Genomic DNA, 16351 nt, shown 5'->3' with positions numbered 1-16351 from the left:
ATTTTTTTGTGAGGGAAGTGAGCCAAGAAGAGTGGTAAATCTTAAGGATCTAATGTTATACTTTGAGATAGTTTTCAATTTAAAGATCAACTTTGAAAAAAGTTGTGTAGTAGGGGTCAATCTGACTGACAATGAAGTTGGGTCTATTGCAAACTCTTTGGATTACTCTATTTCTTCTTGGTCCTTGACTTATTTGGGTTTACCTTTGGTGGGAATCCTAGGGAAAACAGATTTTGGTACCTAGTTGTTGAGAAATTTGAAAGGAAGTTGGCAGCTTGGAAAAAGAATTATATCACTATGGAAGGAAGGGTAACTTTGATTAAGGCTACACTTGCCAATTTACCAGTTTATTATCTCTTTGCGTTTAGGATCCCTTGTAGAGAGGCTAGGAAATTAGAAAAATTGATGAGAGATTTTCTTTGGGAACCAAGGGAGGAGAAAAATGATCACTTAGTTAATTGGGAGATAGTTTGTCGGAGTAAAGAGGTAGGAGTTTTGGGATTAGGGAATTTGGACCTAGAAAATGAAGCTTTATTAGGAAAGTGGCTATGGAGATGGCCTCTAGAAGGGTTGTGCTTATTATTCATGGTTGTTCTGTCTCTGGTTGGGTTGTTGGGGTATCTCATTGGACTACCCAAACAACACTGTGGAAGGCAATGAATGGCGTCCTCCCCAATTACCTTCAATTTGTAAGGTATGACACTTGCTCTGGAAATTTGGTTCTTTTTTGGGAAGACTCTTGGGTGGGTAGTCAACTTCTAAAAGACCTATTTCCTTCTCTATATGCCCTTTTTCCTTTATAAAAATGAGGTTACCTCTATCTTTCTTCCCCCTCCAATTTTACCTTTATCCTTGAATTGGGACTTTGGTTTTCGTAGGGGCTTAAGGGAGGAGGAGCTTTCTTGTGTTACTGAACTTCTATACATTCTAGAGAGTGTTTGCTTGGACCCCTCTTCTCCTAATAAAAGGGTGTGGACTCCTATCCCAAAAGGTTCTTTCACTTGTGCATCATTCTTTAAATCCCTTTGTTTGAGTATTTTTTTTAAGCCTTTCCTAGTGAAAGAAGTTTGAACAAAGCCTATGCCTCCTAAAATTGTTGTTTTCTACTGGTAAGTGTACCTTGGTAAGATTAATACTTTGGAGGACTTACAAAAGAAAAAAGTCTTTCATTTGTTTATCCCCAAACTGATGTGAGTTGTGCAATTCTCATAGTGAGGACTGTTACCACTTACTAGTTTCTTGTTCCTTTGTTATTGCTCTTTGGGACTGGATGTTTGTTTTGTTTTGATGTAGGTGGAATAAACCAGTAGAGGTAAAATCATTATTCTCACCAACTACCTTTGCTTGCCTAACAAAAAGAGGGAGGAATATGTGGAGATGTTTCAGAGCAGCCACCCTATGGACAATTTGGGAAGAAAGAAACATTAGAATTTTCCAAGATAAAGAGAGGTTCTTTATAGAAGTGAAGGAATGTATCTTAACCAAGGCTATCCATTGGTTGAAATCCTTTGCTTATTTCAGCTCTTTTTCGTTTGATGACATATGGAGGAATTGGGCCAAAGTTACACACACTTTGGTTAGAAAAACAAGAGCCACTACAGTTTAAGTAACTCCCCTAAAAGGGTTTTTTAAACTAAATTTTGATGGAAGCAGCCAGGGTAATCCAGGACTGTGGCATTGGAGGAGTATTGAGGAATGAGAATGGCAACATCATATCCTTATTCTCAGGCCCGATAGGGATAGGGGGACTCTACAAGAGCTGAGATATTGGCTGCAATACAGGGAATTCGGATTGCTAATCAACTAGGAGTGGAGAACCTATTGATTGAAGGGGATTCTAAGGTGATTATGGGTTAGTTGTCAAATCTAGATCCAGTTGTTTGGAGTTAAAGATATCTCATCAAAAAAGTTAAATGTTTAACAAGGCACCTAACATGTAGATATCAGTGGGGGGTAGGGAGGCAAATGCCTTGGCTGATCATCTTTCTAAACAGGAGTCTACTAGGGACCATTTATTCTGGGCAGTATTGTAATTTTATTTCTGATTTCTCATAATGTTTAGGGGAGGCTGCATTTCATGCCTCTCCAAGGGATTCTTGTAAAATCTTATTTCTCTTATTTAATGAAATTATTTTCAATTATCAAAAAAAAAGGAACAATAGAGCTTCCATGAAGTCTTTGATGAGAGGGCTGTGAATCATATCTTGGATATCTGCCTTCCTGACTTGGGTACAATGATGTGAATCTGGTCCTCAAACCCAATGTGCAATTGCAACGTGCACTGGGCAGCTGTACATGGGAACATCTCCCCACAAATGAAAACATGCAAGTATGAGAGATATTCCCAATGTGCAATTGCAACATGCTGTGAGATGGGCATGATGAGGAAGTTTGAACTCCAATGATGTTGGATATATGATTGCCAACTCCACATGGCTGATAGACAACAACTTCTGGTTTCTAGTCTTTAGAGGCTGATGATCCATGTCCACCTTAGGAGTTGAGATTTTCTACCAACATAACACATTCCAATCCTCTGCCAACTTGATCTAACAATGCACATCTCACCATGAGATGTGGTGTGAGATCATGTTGGTAGGTTGTTGGAATATATTTTGTTGGCAGGTGATCCAGACTCCCATCTTAGTGCATGATAATTTCAAGAGACCTACTTGAAAGCTCTAGCAGCGTGTTGTTAATGATGTTCTTCCTACCACAACAACTTTGCATTCTTTTTTGGGTAAATCCCTTAAACTTTCCCTCAATTTTGACCTGTCCTTAAACCTCCCTTAGCTATTGGGGATAAATGGAGTTATACACTCTATCTGTTACTTAACCATTAAAAAATCTAGCATCAACTGTTGATGTCATGGATTTAAACATATTATAATGCTATTTTTTACCCTTATGTAAAATCATCAAATATTTGATGACTAAAATATCCTTAAACATTTAACCAAAAAAATACCCTTAAATCTTTAACGAAAAAAATACCTTTAAATTTCTCTTTACTCAAAAATGGGTTTTATACCATAAAAAGTGAAATACTAAAACATATTTACTCATATTAACAGCTTAATTAAGAATAAAGTTAGAATTAAGAAAAATCTATTAATTTGAGAGGAGGAATTAGTATGGGCATAATAAATATTTAGTGTCTTTGTCCACTTAAAGAGAAGGGGTATGTAAGCCTCTTTATCCCCAAAAAGTCAAGGGAGGTTTAGGAGCAAGTCAAAGTTGAGGGGAGGTGCCTTCTCAAAAAAACTCAGGGGAGGTTTAATGTTTTTACCTTTTTTTATTGCCCAGTGCATGATGCAACCTGTTTGGTTTGGATCAATACTAAATATGAGAATGGATGGAGGTCCCAATGAGAATATAGGTGAATGGATGGAGGTTTGGTGGTGATTAGGTAATACCCATCTTAATGATATTCACTTTATGCAATATGGTATGGTCTTTGATCCTTTGGTTTATTTAGTGGGTACTCGGTAGTGTGAAAATATCATTTTGGTCCCATTCACGATAGAATGTGGTGTTCTACTTTGTGTGGTCAGTCCCCGTCCACAAAATAATGTGGACGGGGACAGGCCACACCCCAATTTATCATCCATAGTATTTTCTCATGGATGGGCGACATTATGGTGTTGACAGTTTGTAGGAAGGGTTTAGTGTAAAGCAAGTGCATTAACACTGGTCCAACTACCCTCATTTTATTTAATCATTTAATATAATATAATTTATATTGAAATTATTTTTAAATTGTTTATTGGTGAAGATAATATTATAATAATAAATATATTTATTTTTATATTTATTAGTAATTACATATTGGTGTTTTATTTATCCATTATTATTTCAAATTATTTTTGGCTTAAATTGTGTTTCTTTTCCGTTCATGATTGTATGGGTGCAAATGGATCGGATCATCCAATATGAATCTAATACTATTTTTGTTAGATTTGGATAACCCTTTGTTGGATTTTTGGATCGGATCCAATTGGAATTCAGATCACCCCTATCTGATCTGATTTAACCTATATATGTATATATTAATATTTTCTTATAAAAATACATGCATATATTAATATATTTATTTATAAATATGTTTATATTGCATTTTTGTAAATTTTATTATAAAAAGACATGTATATATATTGATATATATGATGAAAATAAGTGAAAAGATACTTATATTTTCTGTTTTTTCTTTTAATAATTTATTAAAATTTTCATAATTTGAATAGGATTGGATTAGATTAAGATATCTGAAATCCTTAATGGATTCGAATTTGAATCACCATTTCTGAGATCCAATCAAATCTTCTTGGATTGGATTTGGATATACTTTTATTCAAATCTGATTCGATCCATTTGCATCCCTACATGATCGATTGTGTAAATTATCCCACAAGTTAAACATGAGATGTATGGAATCAATAGATGTGGTGTGGACAAATTCACACACCTACAGAATGCCCCTGTGGGTATAGACAGTGTCTATCCACATAGTTTTGTCCATAGCTCAGAATAAGTGTAAGTAGTAGTGTGGTGTGGATTGGTCCCTACCACAGAGTGTGGTGTGGACCAGTCTACACCCACCAGTTTCTCATCCACGTTATTGAACACCCCCCTTAGTGGTATTGGAACCAATGTTTTAAAAACCAATCTAGAGGTTCAACTGCTTAAAAAGGGTTTTTGAAAAAAAATAGTGGACCAAGGCACCTTATGACACATATGCCTTGAAAAGTTATCCAAAAAAAAAAATCAATTTAATTGGACATCCGAGCACAATGTTCTGGTCTATAGAAGTTTGCATACACATTTAGTGTCATTGTCATTGAGTTGAATTAATTAATGGTTTAACTATCTAGGTTGGATGATTTTTGACCAGGCATGGCGTACAAGTGGCTCGTGCTTTTGGCGGGTCAGACCGGGCCATGCTTGCTACCTCTGGAATACTTTAGAGGTTCGGTCTAACACAGCCTATGGCATGGGTCCAAGTAGGCCTGGTCCGGATTGGTCCGCGGGCCAAACCTTGGGCCAGAGCAGTTCATGAAAGGTATATTTAAAAAAATTGAAAAAAATAATGAAAAATTCAAAATAATTGAAAAAAACTAAAAAAATTATTTTATATGTATACATATGTTTATATATGAAATAATAAATTGAAATTAAAAAATTAGAATTGGAATAAAATACTATAATAAAATTGAAAACAATATATATATATTATATTACTATAATTGTTATTACATATACATAATTACACTAAAAACCTAAGCCCATCATGACCCATATCATCATGTCGTGTCGAACCAAAATCATATTGGGCGGCAAGCGGCATGGCCCGATTTATAGCTCTCAAGCCCACATGGCATTTATCCTTCACATTGTTCATTGGAGTCTATGTGGTATCTTCTTATTGTATAAAACCCCAATCATTGTCTATCAAAACTAATGAGAGTGGAGCCATGAGTTCATGCAAATTGCAATGTAGGAGTGAGAGTAGTGATTCGTGATCACAATGAAAATTATTTGTTCTCGAGCGCTGTTCTAGATAGTATGTTCACCCATTGAAGCGAAAGTTCAAGATTGTCAACGTTACCTGCAATTTGGGCTGGAATTCCCTTCAAAATATTGTGATCGAAGGTGATACGCAAAATATGCTATGGTCTGTTTGATTGCTGAGAAAGAATGGGATGAGAAAGGATGAGATGAGAAGGAATGGGATGAGAAAGAAAAATTATTTTTCCAACTTTCAATCCGGTGTTTGGTTGTTGATATCAAATATGTGAAAAAATTAATTTTTGAGTGTTCGTCAGACTGTGGTTCCAGCTCCAGACCAAGCAGAGCACGAGCCAGGTATGCAACAACAACGAGAATGATTTCTAGGAGAAAGTAAATGTGGAGGTAGTAAAGTGCCAGGATGACCTTGGGATGCAGATACGGTCTTTAGTCGTAGGCATGGATCAATAGATCTACAAGTAAACCTTTTGTGGCGTAGTTTAGCAGCGATTTGGTGTCGTTTTTGGTTATATGGAGTGATGGGTTTTGTTTTTTTATTTTGATAGGAAAACAGGCTAATGAGATGAAACAGAAGAGAGAGACGGATGGAACAGAAGCTTAAAGATGCTAAAACTGAGATCCATACCTTATACCTTGATGAAGTTATTGATCTCCCCGCCCATTCTCTCTCTCTCTTACATTCTCTCTCTATGCTACAGGTTCTGATCCCCTCTGGTTTCTTCCTATTACTTCATTAGTTTTCTTTGCTTTTGAGATGGAGCTGGTTAATGGCATTCATGACCGTTGGTTTTGGCATTAGAATGGTGTTTGACGGGAAGCATTTGGGGGTCAGAAACTTGGTTGTCAATTGAAATGGTGGGCGAGTCACGGTGGCCACCAGGAGTCTAGTCCGGTGTTGTTCTTGATGGTTAGGCAATCATTGGTGTTCAGAGAGGAATGTTCAGTTTGGTGTTGTGGTGGCCGTCACAGGGTGTTGAGTTGCGAGTTTTTCTTTTCTCACCGAGGTCTCACCATTTTAGTGAGACCCCACATCCTAGTTTTTGAGAAATGATATCCCATCGTTTCTCGCACTATTCCATCAAACAAATACGGGTTTCAAAGAATTTAACCTGAATATTCCATATTTTTCATCTGCATCGCAACAACCAAACTGTAAAAGACTGTAAAAGAAGGTGATGCACAAAATATCGAGTTCAAAATCAGCCCCCCACAAAGACTGCCCCCCACAATGCCCCACAACACATCTCCGTCATGTATTGTGGGGGGCAGTCTTGTGGGGGGCTGATTTGGTCTCCAATGAATTCAAATTGCATTTCACTTCTTTATCTATTTTGAATAAAGTTGAGAAAAACCTAAGGCTTAGTTTGGAAAGAATACAAATGCAAATATGTATAATGCAAATACATACAAAATATAAGGTTTTGAACTCTACATATTTGCATTTATATTCTTTCCAAACTAAGATTAAAAGCAAAATTTCATAATGGTTTATGATGGAAATGGAATCGGGGTGCAACGATGGAACCCCCATGGTATGGGCTTGTAGCAATTTGGGAATCGCAACCATCTTGGGCTCACGAATATGTAGGATTTGTAGCACATCCAGAATTGCAAGTTATTTGGGAATCGTAAGTCATCTAGATAGGTTATACAAAATTGCAGGTTATTCTGGAATTGCAGATCAGATTCACATGGCTCTGGACTTGTAGTAGGGATTTGCAAATCTTGCCTTTTTGGTTTAGTGAGAACCAATCTAATTTGCTTTTTAGAAACATGTTTTCATTTGATTATTTAACATCATATTCCATAAATCATATAATTTTTATATTAGAAAATTTGTTTTTGTTTTAAAAACCATTATTTTGTTGGTTTCAAAAACATGCATTGGTTTTTGAAATAAAACCAACTTATTTTATTTTTAGAAAATAAAAACAGAGTTCAAGAACATATTTTTGTTTTGTTGCTGATGTGGTGATTCTAAAAACAAATGAAAACAAAAACAATCATGTTATAAAAACTCCTAAATCGAGATAGGATTAACTGAAGCAATAACTGTTCAGCAGGCTGCATGTGGAAGTGGAACCAATTATAACACTGCACATCAGTTATAAAATGCATGTGACCCACAACCATTCAACCTCTTACTATGTTTGGTTTGAAGGAAAGAGTAGGGAAAGGGAAATGCAAGGAAACCTATACAAGATTTGTAAAGGTTTCCCTTCCTTTTATTTCCTTTCTCAATTTTTTCCTTCAAACCAAACATAGCCTTAGTATGGCCCCATGTATTTTATCAGAGTTCACATCTCCTCCCCACTAGTAGCCGCCCCACAGCACATTCCCGCCATGTATCTGGAACATCTTCCGATGATAACATCATGGGTTCTGATAATATCATCAAGAGATGTCCTCAATACATGGCGGGAATGTGCTGTAGGACATTGTGGGAAGGCCCCTTGTGGGGAGGGGATGTGATCTTATATATATATATATATATATATATATATATATATATATATATATCAAAATTGGTCCTTTCATTTTTCAAAAATATCAAACCAATAGCTTCGAGCCTTGACTTATCGTATTTTTTGGTTTAATTTTCTTGGTTTAAATTTTCAATATTTTTTTTGGTTTTTTATGAGGACAAAAAAAAAACAGCTTTATTATAGTCACTATTATTATTTATTCATCTTATCCACTAAAAGACAAAGTGAATAAGTCATTCAGTCAGCAGTTCAGCTACTTCAGCCATTATCAAACTTCCTCCTCCACCCCACGCAATTATAACTTTATAAGGAGTTCTTGCCTTCCCTCTCTCCTGTCTGACATCCCATCCCCATCCCGTTCTCGATTACTCTCTCCGTCGGAGGAAGTCTTTATCGCCGAAGAACGTTTGATCTCCGATCCATCAATCTCTCCGAACAGAAAAAATGAACGATGCAGACGTCTCGAAGCAGATCCAGCAGATGGTGAGGTTCATCCGCCAAGAGGCGGAGGAGAAAGCCAACGAGATCTCTGTCTCGGCAGAGGAGGTGTGCCAATCTCTATCTCTCTCTAGTCTCTACTTCTCTTTTTGTTTTTTTTTTTCTTTTTTAAATTCGATATTTCATCCGATCTCTGTGAATTCCGACTATTTATTTTATTTTCTCTTGGTAATACCTTAATCTAGAAATTTCTTCTTAATACTGGTTTTGTTTTTAATTTTGTTACTAAATTTTTTTTTTTTTTTCTGGTTCTTGATCCTTTATTGTCGATCTTACAATGGATACATATTATAACATCTCCAAATTGGAAATAAATACATAACAAATATAAACATGGCGATGCATGTTTGTTTTTTCAGGAATTCAACATTGAGAAGCTGCAGTTGGTTGAAGCTGAAAAGAAGAAGATCAGACAAGAATACGAGCGAAAAGAGAAGCAAGTCGAAGTTCGGAAGAAAATGTAAATATGCAAACTTATCTTTCTTGCTTCATTTGTACTGTAATTTTAGTCTGTTCTGTTGACAGCTAAAACTTAAACTGAATATTTGGACTTTAGAGCGTTGGACTTCAGAAGGGAATCAAAACTTGTGAACCATTATATTTCAACTTGACATTTCAGGCAGAAAAAAAAAAAAACACAAGTAATTTGATGTGATCTAATTTAAAGTTGTCATTCTCGTTGTATCACATATATGCTGGGAATGAATTGCTTAGGATCAGCCCCACTAGAATAGGTCTTTTAACTAAGATAATTACCAGTAACATGTGAACGGTAGCTGTTTCTTTGTAAAATATCTTCTGAGGTAACTTAAATTTGCTTTGTTGTTCCAAGTTTTGTTTTAGGGGACTGGTTTGATCCAGGGGGTGGCGGAGGGGAGCCATGATCCCCCATGTCTTAAAAATTCCCATAATCCCCATTTAACTCCCACTTACATTTTGGCCCCCTAATCCATGTTTATTAGCTTTTGGTCCCTCTTAAAAAATATCCTGGCTCCATCTCTGATTTGAGCACATAACATTTTTGATAAGCCAAGCACATCCTTAGTAAAAGGACAAAGAAACCATTATTTTTAATGATAAGAGTGAATGCATAGGGTACTTTTCTCTTTTCAAACACATACATTTTGATCATTTTGAAAAATGGAATGTGGACAAACCTCTCCTTTGATTTTATTCCTTCCACTATATCTTTGTTTCTGGTATTCTTGGTTCATACTTGATTGTTTGTTTTGTATGCTGTGTGTTGACATTCATCTACATCTTCTTACCATCCTAAAGTGTATTTCAGGCATACTGCTTATGTTCTCTCCACTTCCTTGTGGGCTTTTGAGCCCTTCTGTTTATTTGTCCCATTTGTGTTTCTAGTTAATATTGAGGTTTTCTTGAAATGTAATTAATTCTCTATTAACAAAACTCGTTATGTCCGTTTGATATGAAATGACAAAGATCAACCATACTTGTTAGACAGTAAATAAATAATTTATTTCCTGATGCAAATAGCATGCAATTAATCATTGTGGTGTGGTATTGAATTATGCAGAAGGGAATCAATACTTTATTATCTTTTGATAAGCATAATTTACAATTTTTCCTGTGTGATCCATTTTACATACTTAGTCTTAAGCTTATTTTCCACATAAGTATGAATAGAAGCTCTTTGAAATTTTTGCACACAGTGAGTACTCTATGCAGCTCAATGCTTCTCGTATCAAAGTTCTTCAGGCTCAGGACGACTTGGTTAACTCCATGAAGGAGGCAGCATCAAAGGAGCTCCTACAAGTGAGCCATGATCACCATGTCTACAAAACGCTTCTGAAAGATCTTATTGTTCAGGTGAGTAAACTATGTGTCATTTTGCTATGAGTCATATTCATTGAGGTTAATTGTTGTAGAGAACCATGAGAAATTTCTTATTTCTATAGCTATGCTTTTTATATATGGAGACAACATTTAATTGCAACCCGAGATCAGCTAATGGTGTACCCAATGTTTTTGCAAAGGCAAGGGGTAAGGAGTCAATTACACTGGGTTTTAACCACTCAAATGGGGAGCTTATAATGCAGAATGTCACAACCAGGACATAAGAGGGTGGGCAGAAATTTTAGGACCATTTGTTCTGGTGCTTGGCACATTTATACATGGTACAACTCTTTCATATTAATTAATAAAGATCTTTTTACTGATAAAAAAAGATCAAGTTTCATAAGGTGCATAGATTTGATTTGAAAACATTTGAGTATTAGGAAAGGGAATTTAGAGCTTAAAATTTGGATGTTTTGGTTATTTTTGAAATTTCTAAACATATTTTGGTTGTTCTTCTTAGGAATATGTGCCAATTGGAAAACTCATGAAGTTTTAAAGACTCTTTTTTGCTCAGATTTTTTAAACGGGGAAATGAAAAATAGGACAAATAAGATGCATAAGGAGGTTAACTTCTCACAAGAAATTACCATTAGAATAACTTCTAAAAAGAAACTTACATTATTCCAATGAGAAATAGATTAGCTCAAACCTTCATGAGCTTTTGAAGCATTACTCTCTTGTTAAAACCTCTATACAATGTTGTGGTGGATCATCCTTCTCTTCCTGATGCTATGTTAAATAAAATGTTCTGAAAATGATTAGAAGGGATAAAAAACTTTACAAACACATAGACTTTGGATATTTGCATTGTGATTGGTTGAATTTACACACAATTGTCTTTAAGTTTCTAAATGATGCTTTTATGTTTGCTGAATAAATTGTTCATTCTCATATTTGATCATTTTGGTAACTTCCACGATTGGAATAATATGACTTGCTTCTCCTGCAGAGTTTGCTCCGACTGAAAGAACCTGCTGTTTTGTTGCGCTGCCGGAAGGATGATCTACATTTAGTAGAATCTATTTTGCAATCAGCGAAGACGGAGTATGCAGAGAAAGCAAAAGTTCACCAACCTGAGATAATAATTGATCATCATGTTTACCTGCCACCTGCACCTAGCCATCATAATGCTCATGGCCCTTTCTGGTGAATTCCATTTAATCAAATAACCTATTATGCTATATTATATTTTTCTTTATATGCTGGTATGTCCAGTCAATCTTCTAGGATTTCTTTTGACATGTATGAACAGACTTGTGTGCATATATATGAACTTCTATGCCAGTCTAGATTTGTTAATCTTAAGAAAACTTCACTATGATATACTTGTTCCCAAAGAAAATTTCTAACTACAAGTTTGTTTTGTTATGATTTGATCCTATGTTGACATGGCATTTTGATAGAGTTGTTACCATCATCACCATTGTTATCGTCATTGTAATCCAAGCCTTTTCCCAACCATATGGGGTTGGCAAAATGAATCCTGTTTCTTGTTTCACCATCCCATTCTGTTTAATGTCATATCCATTGTTAAGTTATTGGACCAAACCAGGATTCAGGTCATGAGAGCTTGGAACCCTTTTCATAATACTAAGTCATATTTTACAACTTGTCTTGGAGGGCCACCTTCAAATTCAGTATATCTCAGTTATAAAATGTCTGCTTCTAAATTATAAATGTAAATTTGTCAACATTTTTCTTGATCCAGATTTTAGCTCCAAATTAGGCAGTTGAGACCCTTTACTCTTTTTTCTCTGAATGGATCCAGTAGGGTATCAAAGAGTTCTGAGGGTATGAATGTGTGATGCACACAAAAATGTTTTATAATGGATGGTTCCATTTACAGTGGTGAACCTATTTCTATTACATGGCACTCTGAGATGGAGCCAAAGCATCCTGCAGATCTTTGAGTATGCCCTTCCAAAGTGTCATATCAATGAACCATTGAGCTATGGGTACTGAACTGGACCTGTCCACTATTGGCAGACCTGAAGCGAAGATCCATTATATAATTCCTCATCAAATTCTTACTGATTTCTCTTCTTTGATCAGTTCTTATTGATTTATTCTCTTCTACATTTTGCTTTTCTTGGGAAATCTTAGGCTTAGCAAACCATTGACAAATTGTCTGTTAGTGAAAGCATAGTTGATATGAAGCTTAGTTTCTGCTACTGACATAACCTTTTGCTTGTTCAGCTCTGGAGGTGTGGTGTTGGCTTCTCGAGATGGGAAGATTGTTTGTGAAAACACCCTTGATGCAAGGTTGGATGTTGTGTTCCGTAAAAAACTGCCAGAGGTATCTTCCTACACTCTTGATTGAGCTTGCACTTTGTGAGGAAGTTTTTGTGCCAGGACTGAGGTCACTATTCAACTGGATGCTTTGTGTCCAATTGTGTGATCATGAATTATAGATGTATGTATGCTTGACTGTTTTGCCAGTCTCAAGTAACCTTAACTGTTCAATCAGGGTTTGTCTTTAACATTGGATTAGCCCAAAGTGCTTTGAAGCCTGTTTCATGGGTCAACTGGTCCAACATGATGATCCATTACAGCTCATTGAATAACATATCCAAATTCGTTAATGATCGAAGATATTTAGACTGCATTTGGCATGATTTCAGAAAAATCAATTCTGATGAATTTTATGATTCTAAGAACCATTATGTTTGGATGGATGTGTAAAATTGTTGGAACTGATCTATTTTTGTGCTCAAACTTCGTTCTAAGGATTGATTCTTTGGATCTTAAAAAAATAGATCTTCAAAAAAGAATCACTTTTCACCCGAGGATTCATTCTTCAAATAGTTTGGACCGGAATTTTAACTAAACATAGTCTTAGTCTATGAGGTTAATCTTGCTCCTATTATTCCATGTCTTTGTCATTCACTAGATAGCAAAGTTTCTCATCTGAACTACAGGGGAGATTGAAAAGTTTTCATGCTTTATGCTAGGTCCTCCTTGCTGGTTCATTCCAAATCCTTGATTTGGTGGGGATTTCACCAGGAAACTATTTAGAATAAAAATGGCATGAAGGTTGCTAATGGCACTCCTTTATTTACAAAGGGACATGGTGAGGTTTTACTGCCAATGCACCTAAAAGTTAAACTTTTGTCCATTTTATGTTCCCTCCAAAAGAGCTTAGAAGGTGTATTATAACAATTCTTCACTATCTCCTCAACTGTTAATAAATTTGATCCATTTTTAAAATCAATAAGTAATGGGAGCCCTCAATATAATGACATTCCTTGTACCTTCAAATAGGACATTAAGGGATGGTGAGTCAAATTGTGTTATCGAGCTAATTCATTTACTAGAATCCGTTTGCTTGGACCCCACTTCTTCTGATCAAAGGGTTTGGACTCCTCTTCCAAAAGGTACTTTTACTTGCTCTTCTTTTCTAAAATCCCTCAGTTCTAACCCCTTTTCCCAAGGATTCCCTGTCAAAGAAGTCTGGGTGCGACCTATTCCCCAAAAAATTGTTGTATTCTGTTGGGAAGTCTTCTATTGGAAGATCAATACTTTGGAAAACTTACAGAAAAAGAGACCCTTGCTTTGTCTTTCCCCAAATTGGTGTTCCTTGTGTAAGGCTGAGAATGAGGACTGTGTCCATTTGTTGATCTCCTGTTCCTTTGCTACAACTATATGGAGGTGGAACCTTTATTTATTTGGAGGTAGGTGGTCTTTGCCTTTTGATTTAAGCTTGTTATTCAACCCATCTGTCTTTGTTTGGCACACTAGAAGAGGTAAGGTCATGTGGAAATGTGTCAAAGCAGCCACTCTGTGGACTCTTTGGGAGGAAAGAAATGCAAGAATTTTCTTAGAGAAGGAAAGAGGGTTAGTTGTATCCCAATAAGAGCAATCCATTGGCTGAAAACTGTGGATATCTTTGATGATTTGCGGAGAAATTGGCTAGTAATAGATAACACTTCAACAAAGAAGGATAGAATTCTGTCAAAATGGATTCCGCCTTTGGAAGGTGTCATCAAGTTGAACTTTGATGGAAGTAGCCAAGGCAACCCCGGGCCTTCAGGTATAGGGGTATCCTGAGAAATAAGATCAGCAACATAATTTCCCTATTCTCAGGACCAGTGGGAGTGGGGGATTCCACAAGGGCAGAAATCCTTGCTGCAGTACAAGGAATTCAGATCGCCAACCAGCTTGGGGTGGAGCATCTCCTAGTTGAAGGGGACTCTCAGGTGGTAACCAGGTGGCTCTGAAACTTGGATACCACCATTTGGGGCTACAAAGATCTCATAAAAAAAGTAAAGTGGTTAACCAGTAATATGAGAGTTGAAGTAAAATGGGTTAGTAGGTCTGCTAATTCTTTGGCTGATGCTTTAGCCAAACAGGGGGTTTCTAGGGAAGATTTTTTTTGTGATTCTATGTAAGTTGTTATTAATTTGGAAATCTGTACTTAACTAGCCCGGAGAGGTTGCAACTCGTACCTTTCCTTGAGGACTTTGTACTATTGTCTATTGCTGTTTTATAAAATCATTTCAATTATAAAAAAAATAGATTTGACTAAGAATTTTGGTTTTGGATTTTAGTATAGATTTTCCCCATCTCCTAAGTTGGATTTTGGTTTTAACTTTAGTTTTATGAATTCTATAAACAGTATACCTGTATGTACTACTACTGCAATTTGTTGATTACAACTTAAAAGGTTAGAATGTGAAGTTATGATAGAACTTAAAAGTTCATCACTAGGATGGTTTGGAGAGAGGTTTATTAATCAGGTGTTAGGGGCCATTGCTTGATGTAGTGGTACAACCTCGGGCTAACAAGTGTGAGAACATGGTCTAAATCTGTGAGTGACCACTTTGTTCAGAAAATACCAAAGGTTAGGTCTGTATCCAGTCCTCTCTTCACAATTCATCCACATAGCTGAGACCAACTTTGGGTAATGGCCTTTTTCATTAATCAGGTGGTATTGATAATTTAGAGTATAGATGACTTTACCAATCAAATGGAGGTTGACCACCATTTCTATGTACATAACATTTATTATGGTGCCATTTTGGTTCAGTAGTTGATGCAAGTAAACTAATGAATTTTTTTCTATTCTTATATCTAGATATAGTCGTAACTAACTACAACTATTGTTTTTTTGCAGATCCGAAAGTGTCTTTTTGGTCAGGCTGCTGCTTGATAAGTTGGATTACTTTCATATAGTCACTCCTTGTTAATTCAAGATTGGTTGTTTAATGATTCTCCATCAACAATAAAAATGAACTTCTCAATTTTCATTCCTGGGAGTTCTTGTTTTAATAATTTATTTCATTTGAAAAGACTTAATTGCATTGTAGCTCAATACATTGTTCAAGATGTCGTAAATACTCGAGTTGTCAATATAGTTAATATTAAAATAAATTGTAGCTTACACTGGAAACTTTTTAATCAATAAAAGCTGGCTGACTTGCTTTGGTGCTCACTATAATTTTCAAGGTGCCTACTGCATACTGTAGGCGGCATGCCAATCAGCAAGTGATCTGGATAAGAAAATGGGATTTTTTTGAGAAAGATAAGAAAATGGGAATGACTTTTGAAAAGTAGTATTAGACTTGATACAATCAATCATACAGGGGCCATTGCTTGGTGTAATGGTAAAGCCTTGGACTGACAAGTGTGAGAACCTGGGTCCAGGTCTGATCAGATAGCTGGGACTGATGTTGGATAATAGTCCTTATGTCATACTTCATATGCTTGCACAATTAATACAACAAATATTTATTTTTTCTGAAGCCTACAAATGTTAATTGGGAATGGAAGCACAAATGTTAATTGGCATGGTCATTTGCAGTTGCTATAAATTTGGTAGGCATTGTATGGGCCATGTTTGCATGCTTTTACTTTTAACAGGGTAGTGAAGAGAACCATCGGCTTTCCTGATGCATGATGAAGATCTTAATATGAGTAATTCTGTGTTGTCTATACAAATGCTTCTCTTTGTTACTTTCTCAAATTCTCAATTAAGAGCT

The 16351-nt window shown here is 36.0% G+C and overlaps 1 protein-coding gene across 2 annotated transcripts; it reads left to right on the top strand.

The window, feature by feature from the left end:
- The first annotated feature begins 8338 nt into the window (after window positions 1-8338).
- On the top strand, window positions 8339-15804 carry LOC104593422 (V-type proton ATPase subunit E). 2 transcript variants are annotated; one of them, XR_016078680.1, is made up of 7 exons: window positions 8339-8558; window positions 8870-8970; window positions 10187-10343; window positions 11323-11519; window positions 12570-12669; window positions 13325-13443; window positions 15487-15804. XR_016078680.1 is itself a non-coding variant. In XM_010253249.3 (6 exons), exons 1-6 carry the CDS (start codon window positions 8457-8459, stop codon window positions 15520-15522), a joined length of 693 nt encoding a protein of 230 aa, XP_010251551.1. In that variant the 5' UTR covers window positions 8340-8456; the 3' UTR covers window positions 15523-15804. The 2 variants fall into 2 exon arrangements, 1 of the variants encoding a protein (XP_010251551.1); XM_010253249.3 differs by lacking the exon at window positions 13325-13443 and having other exon boundaries at window positions 8340-8558.
- Window positions 15805-16351: the final 547 nt, after the last annotated feature.

Source organism: Nelumbo nucifera, chromosome 7 (assembly GCF_055504915.1).
Source record: "Nelumbo nucifera cultivar China Antique chromosome 7, China Antique-T2T, whole genome shotgun sequence".
Taxonomy (NCBI): domain Eukaryota; kingdom Viridiplantae; phylum Streptophyta; class Magnoliopsida; order Proteales; family Nelumbonaceae; genus Nelumbo; species Nelumbo nucifera.
Note: the sequence above shows the minus strand (reverse complement) of the source record. Positions and strands in the feature narration are given on the sequence as shown.

Bases quoted from the DNA above. Each gene is read 5' to 3' on its own strand.
- LOC104593422 (XM_010253249.3), top strand. From the start codon at position 8,457: ATGAACGATGCAGACGTCTCGAAGCAGATCCAGCAGATGGTGAGGTTC. The intron at 10,344-11,322 runs GTGAGTAAACTA...CTTCTCCTGCAG, and splicing joins TGAAAGATCTTATTGTTCAG to AGTTTGCTCCGACTGAAAGA. The intron at 11,520-12,569 runs GTGAATTCCATT...TTGCTTGTTCAG, and splicing joins AATGCTCATGGCCCTTTCTG to CTCTGGAGGTGTGGTGTTGG.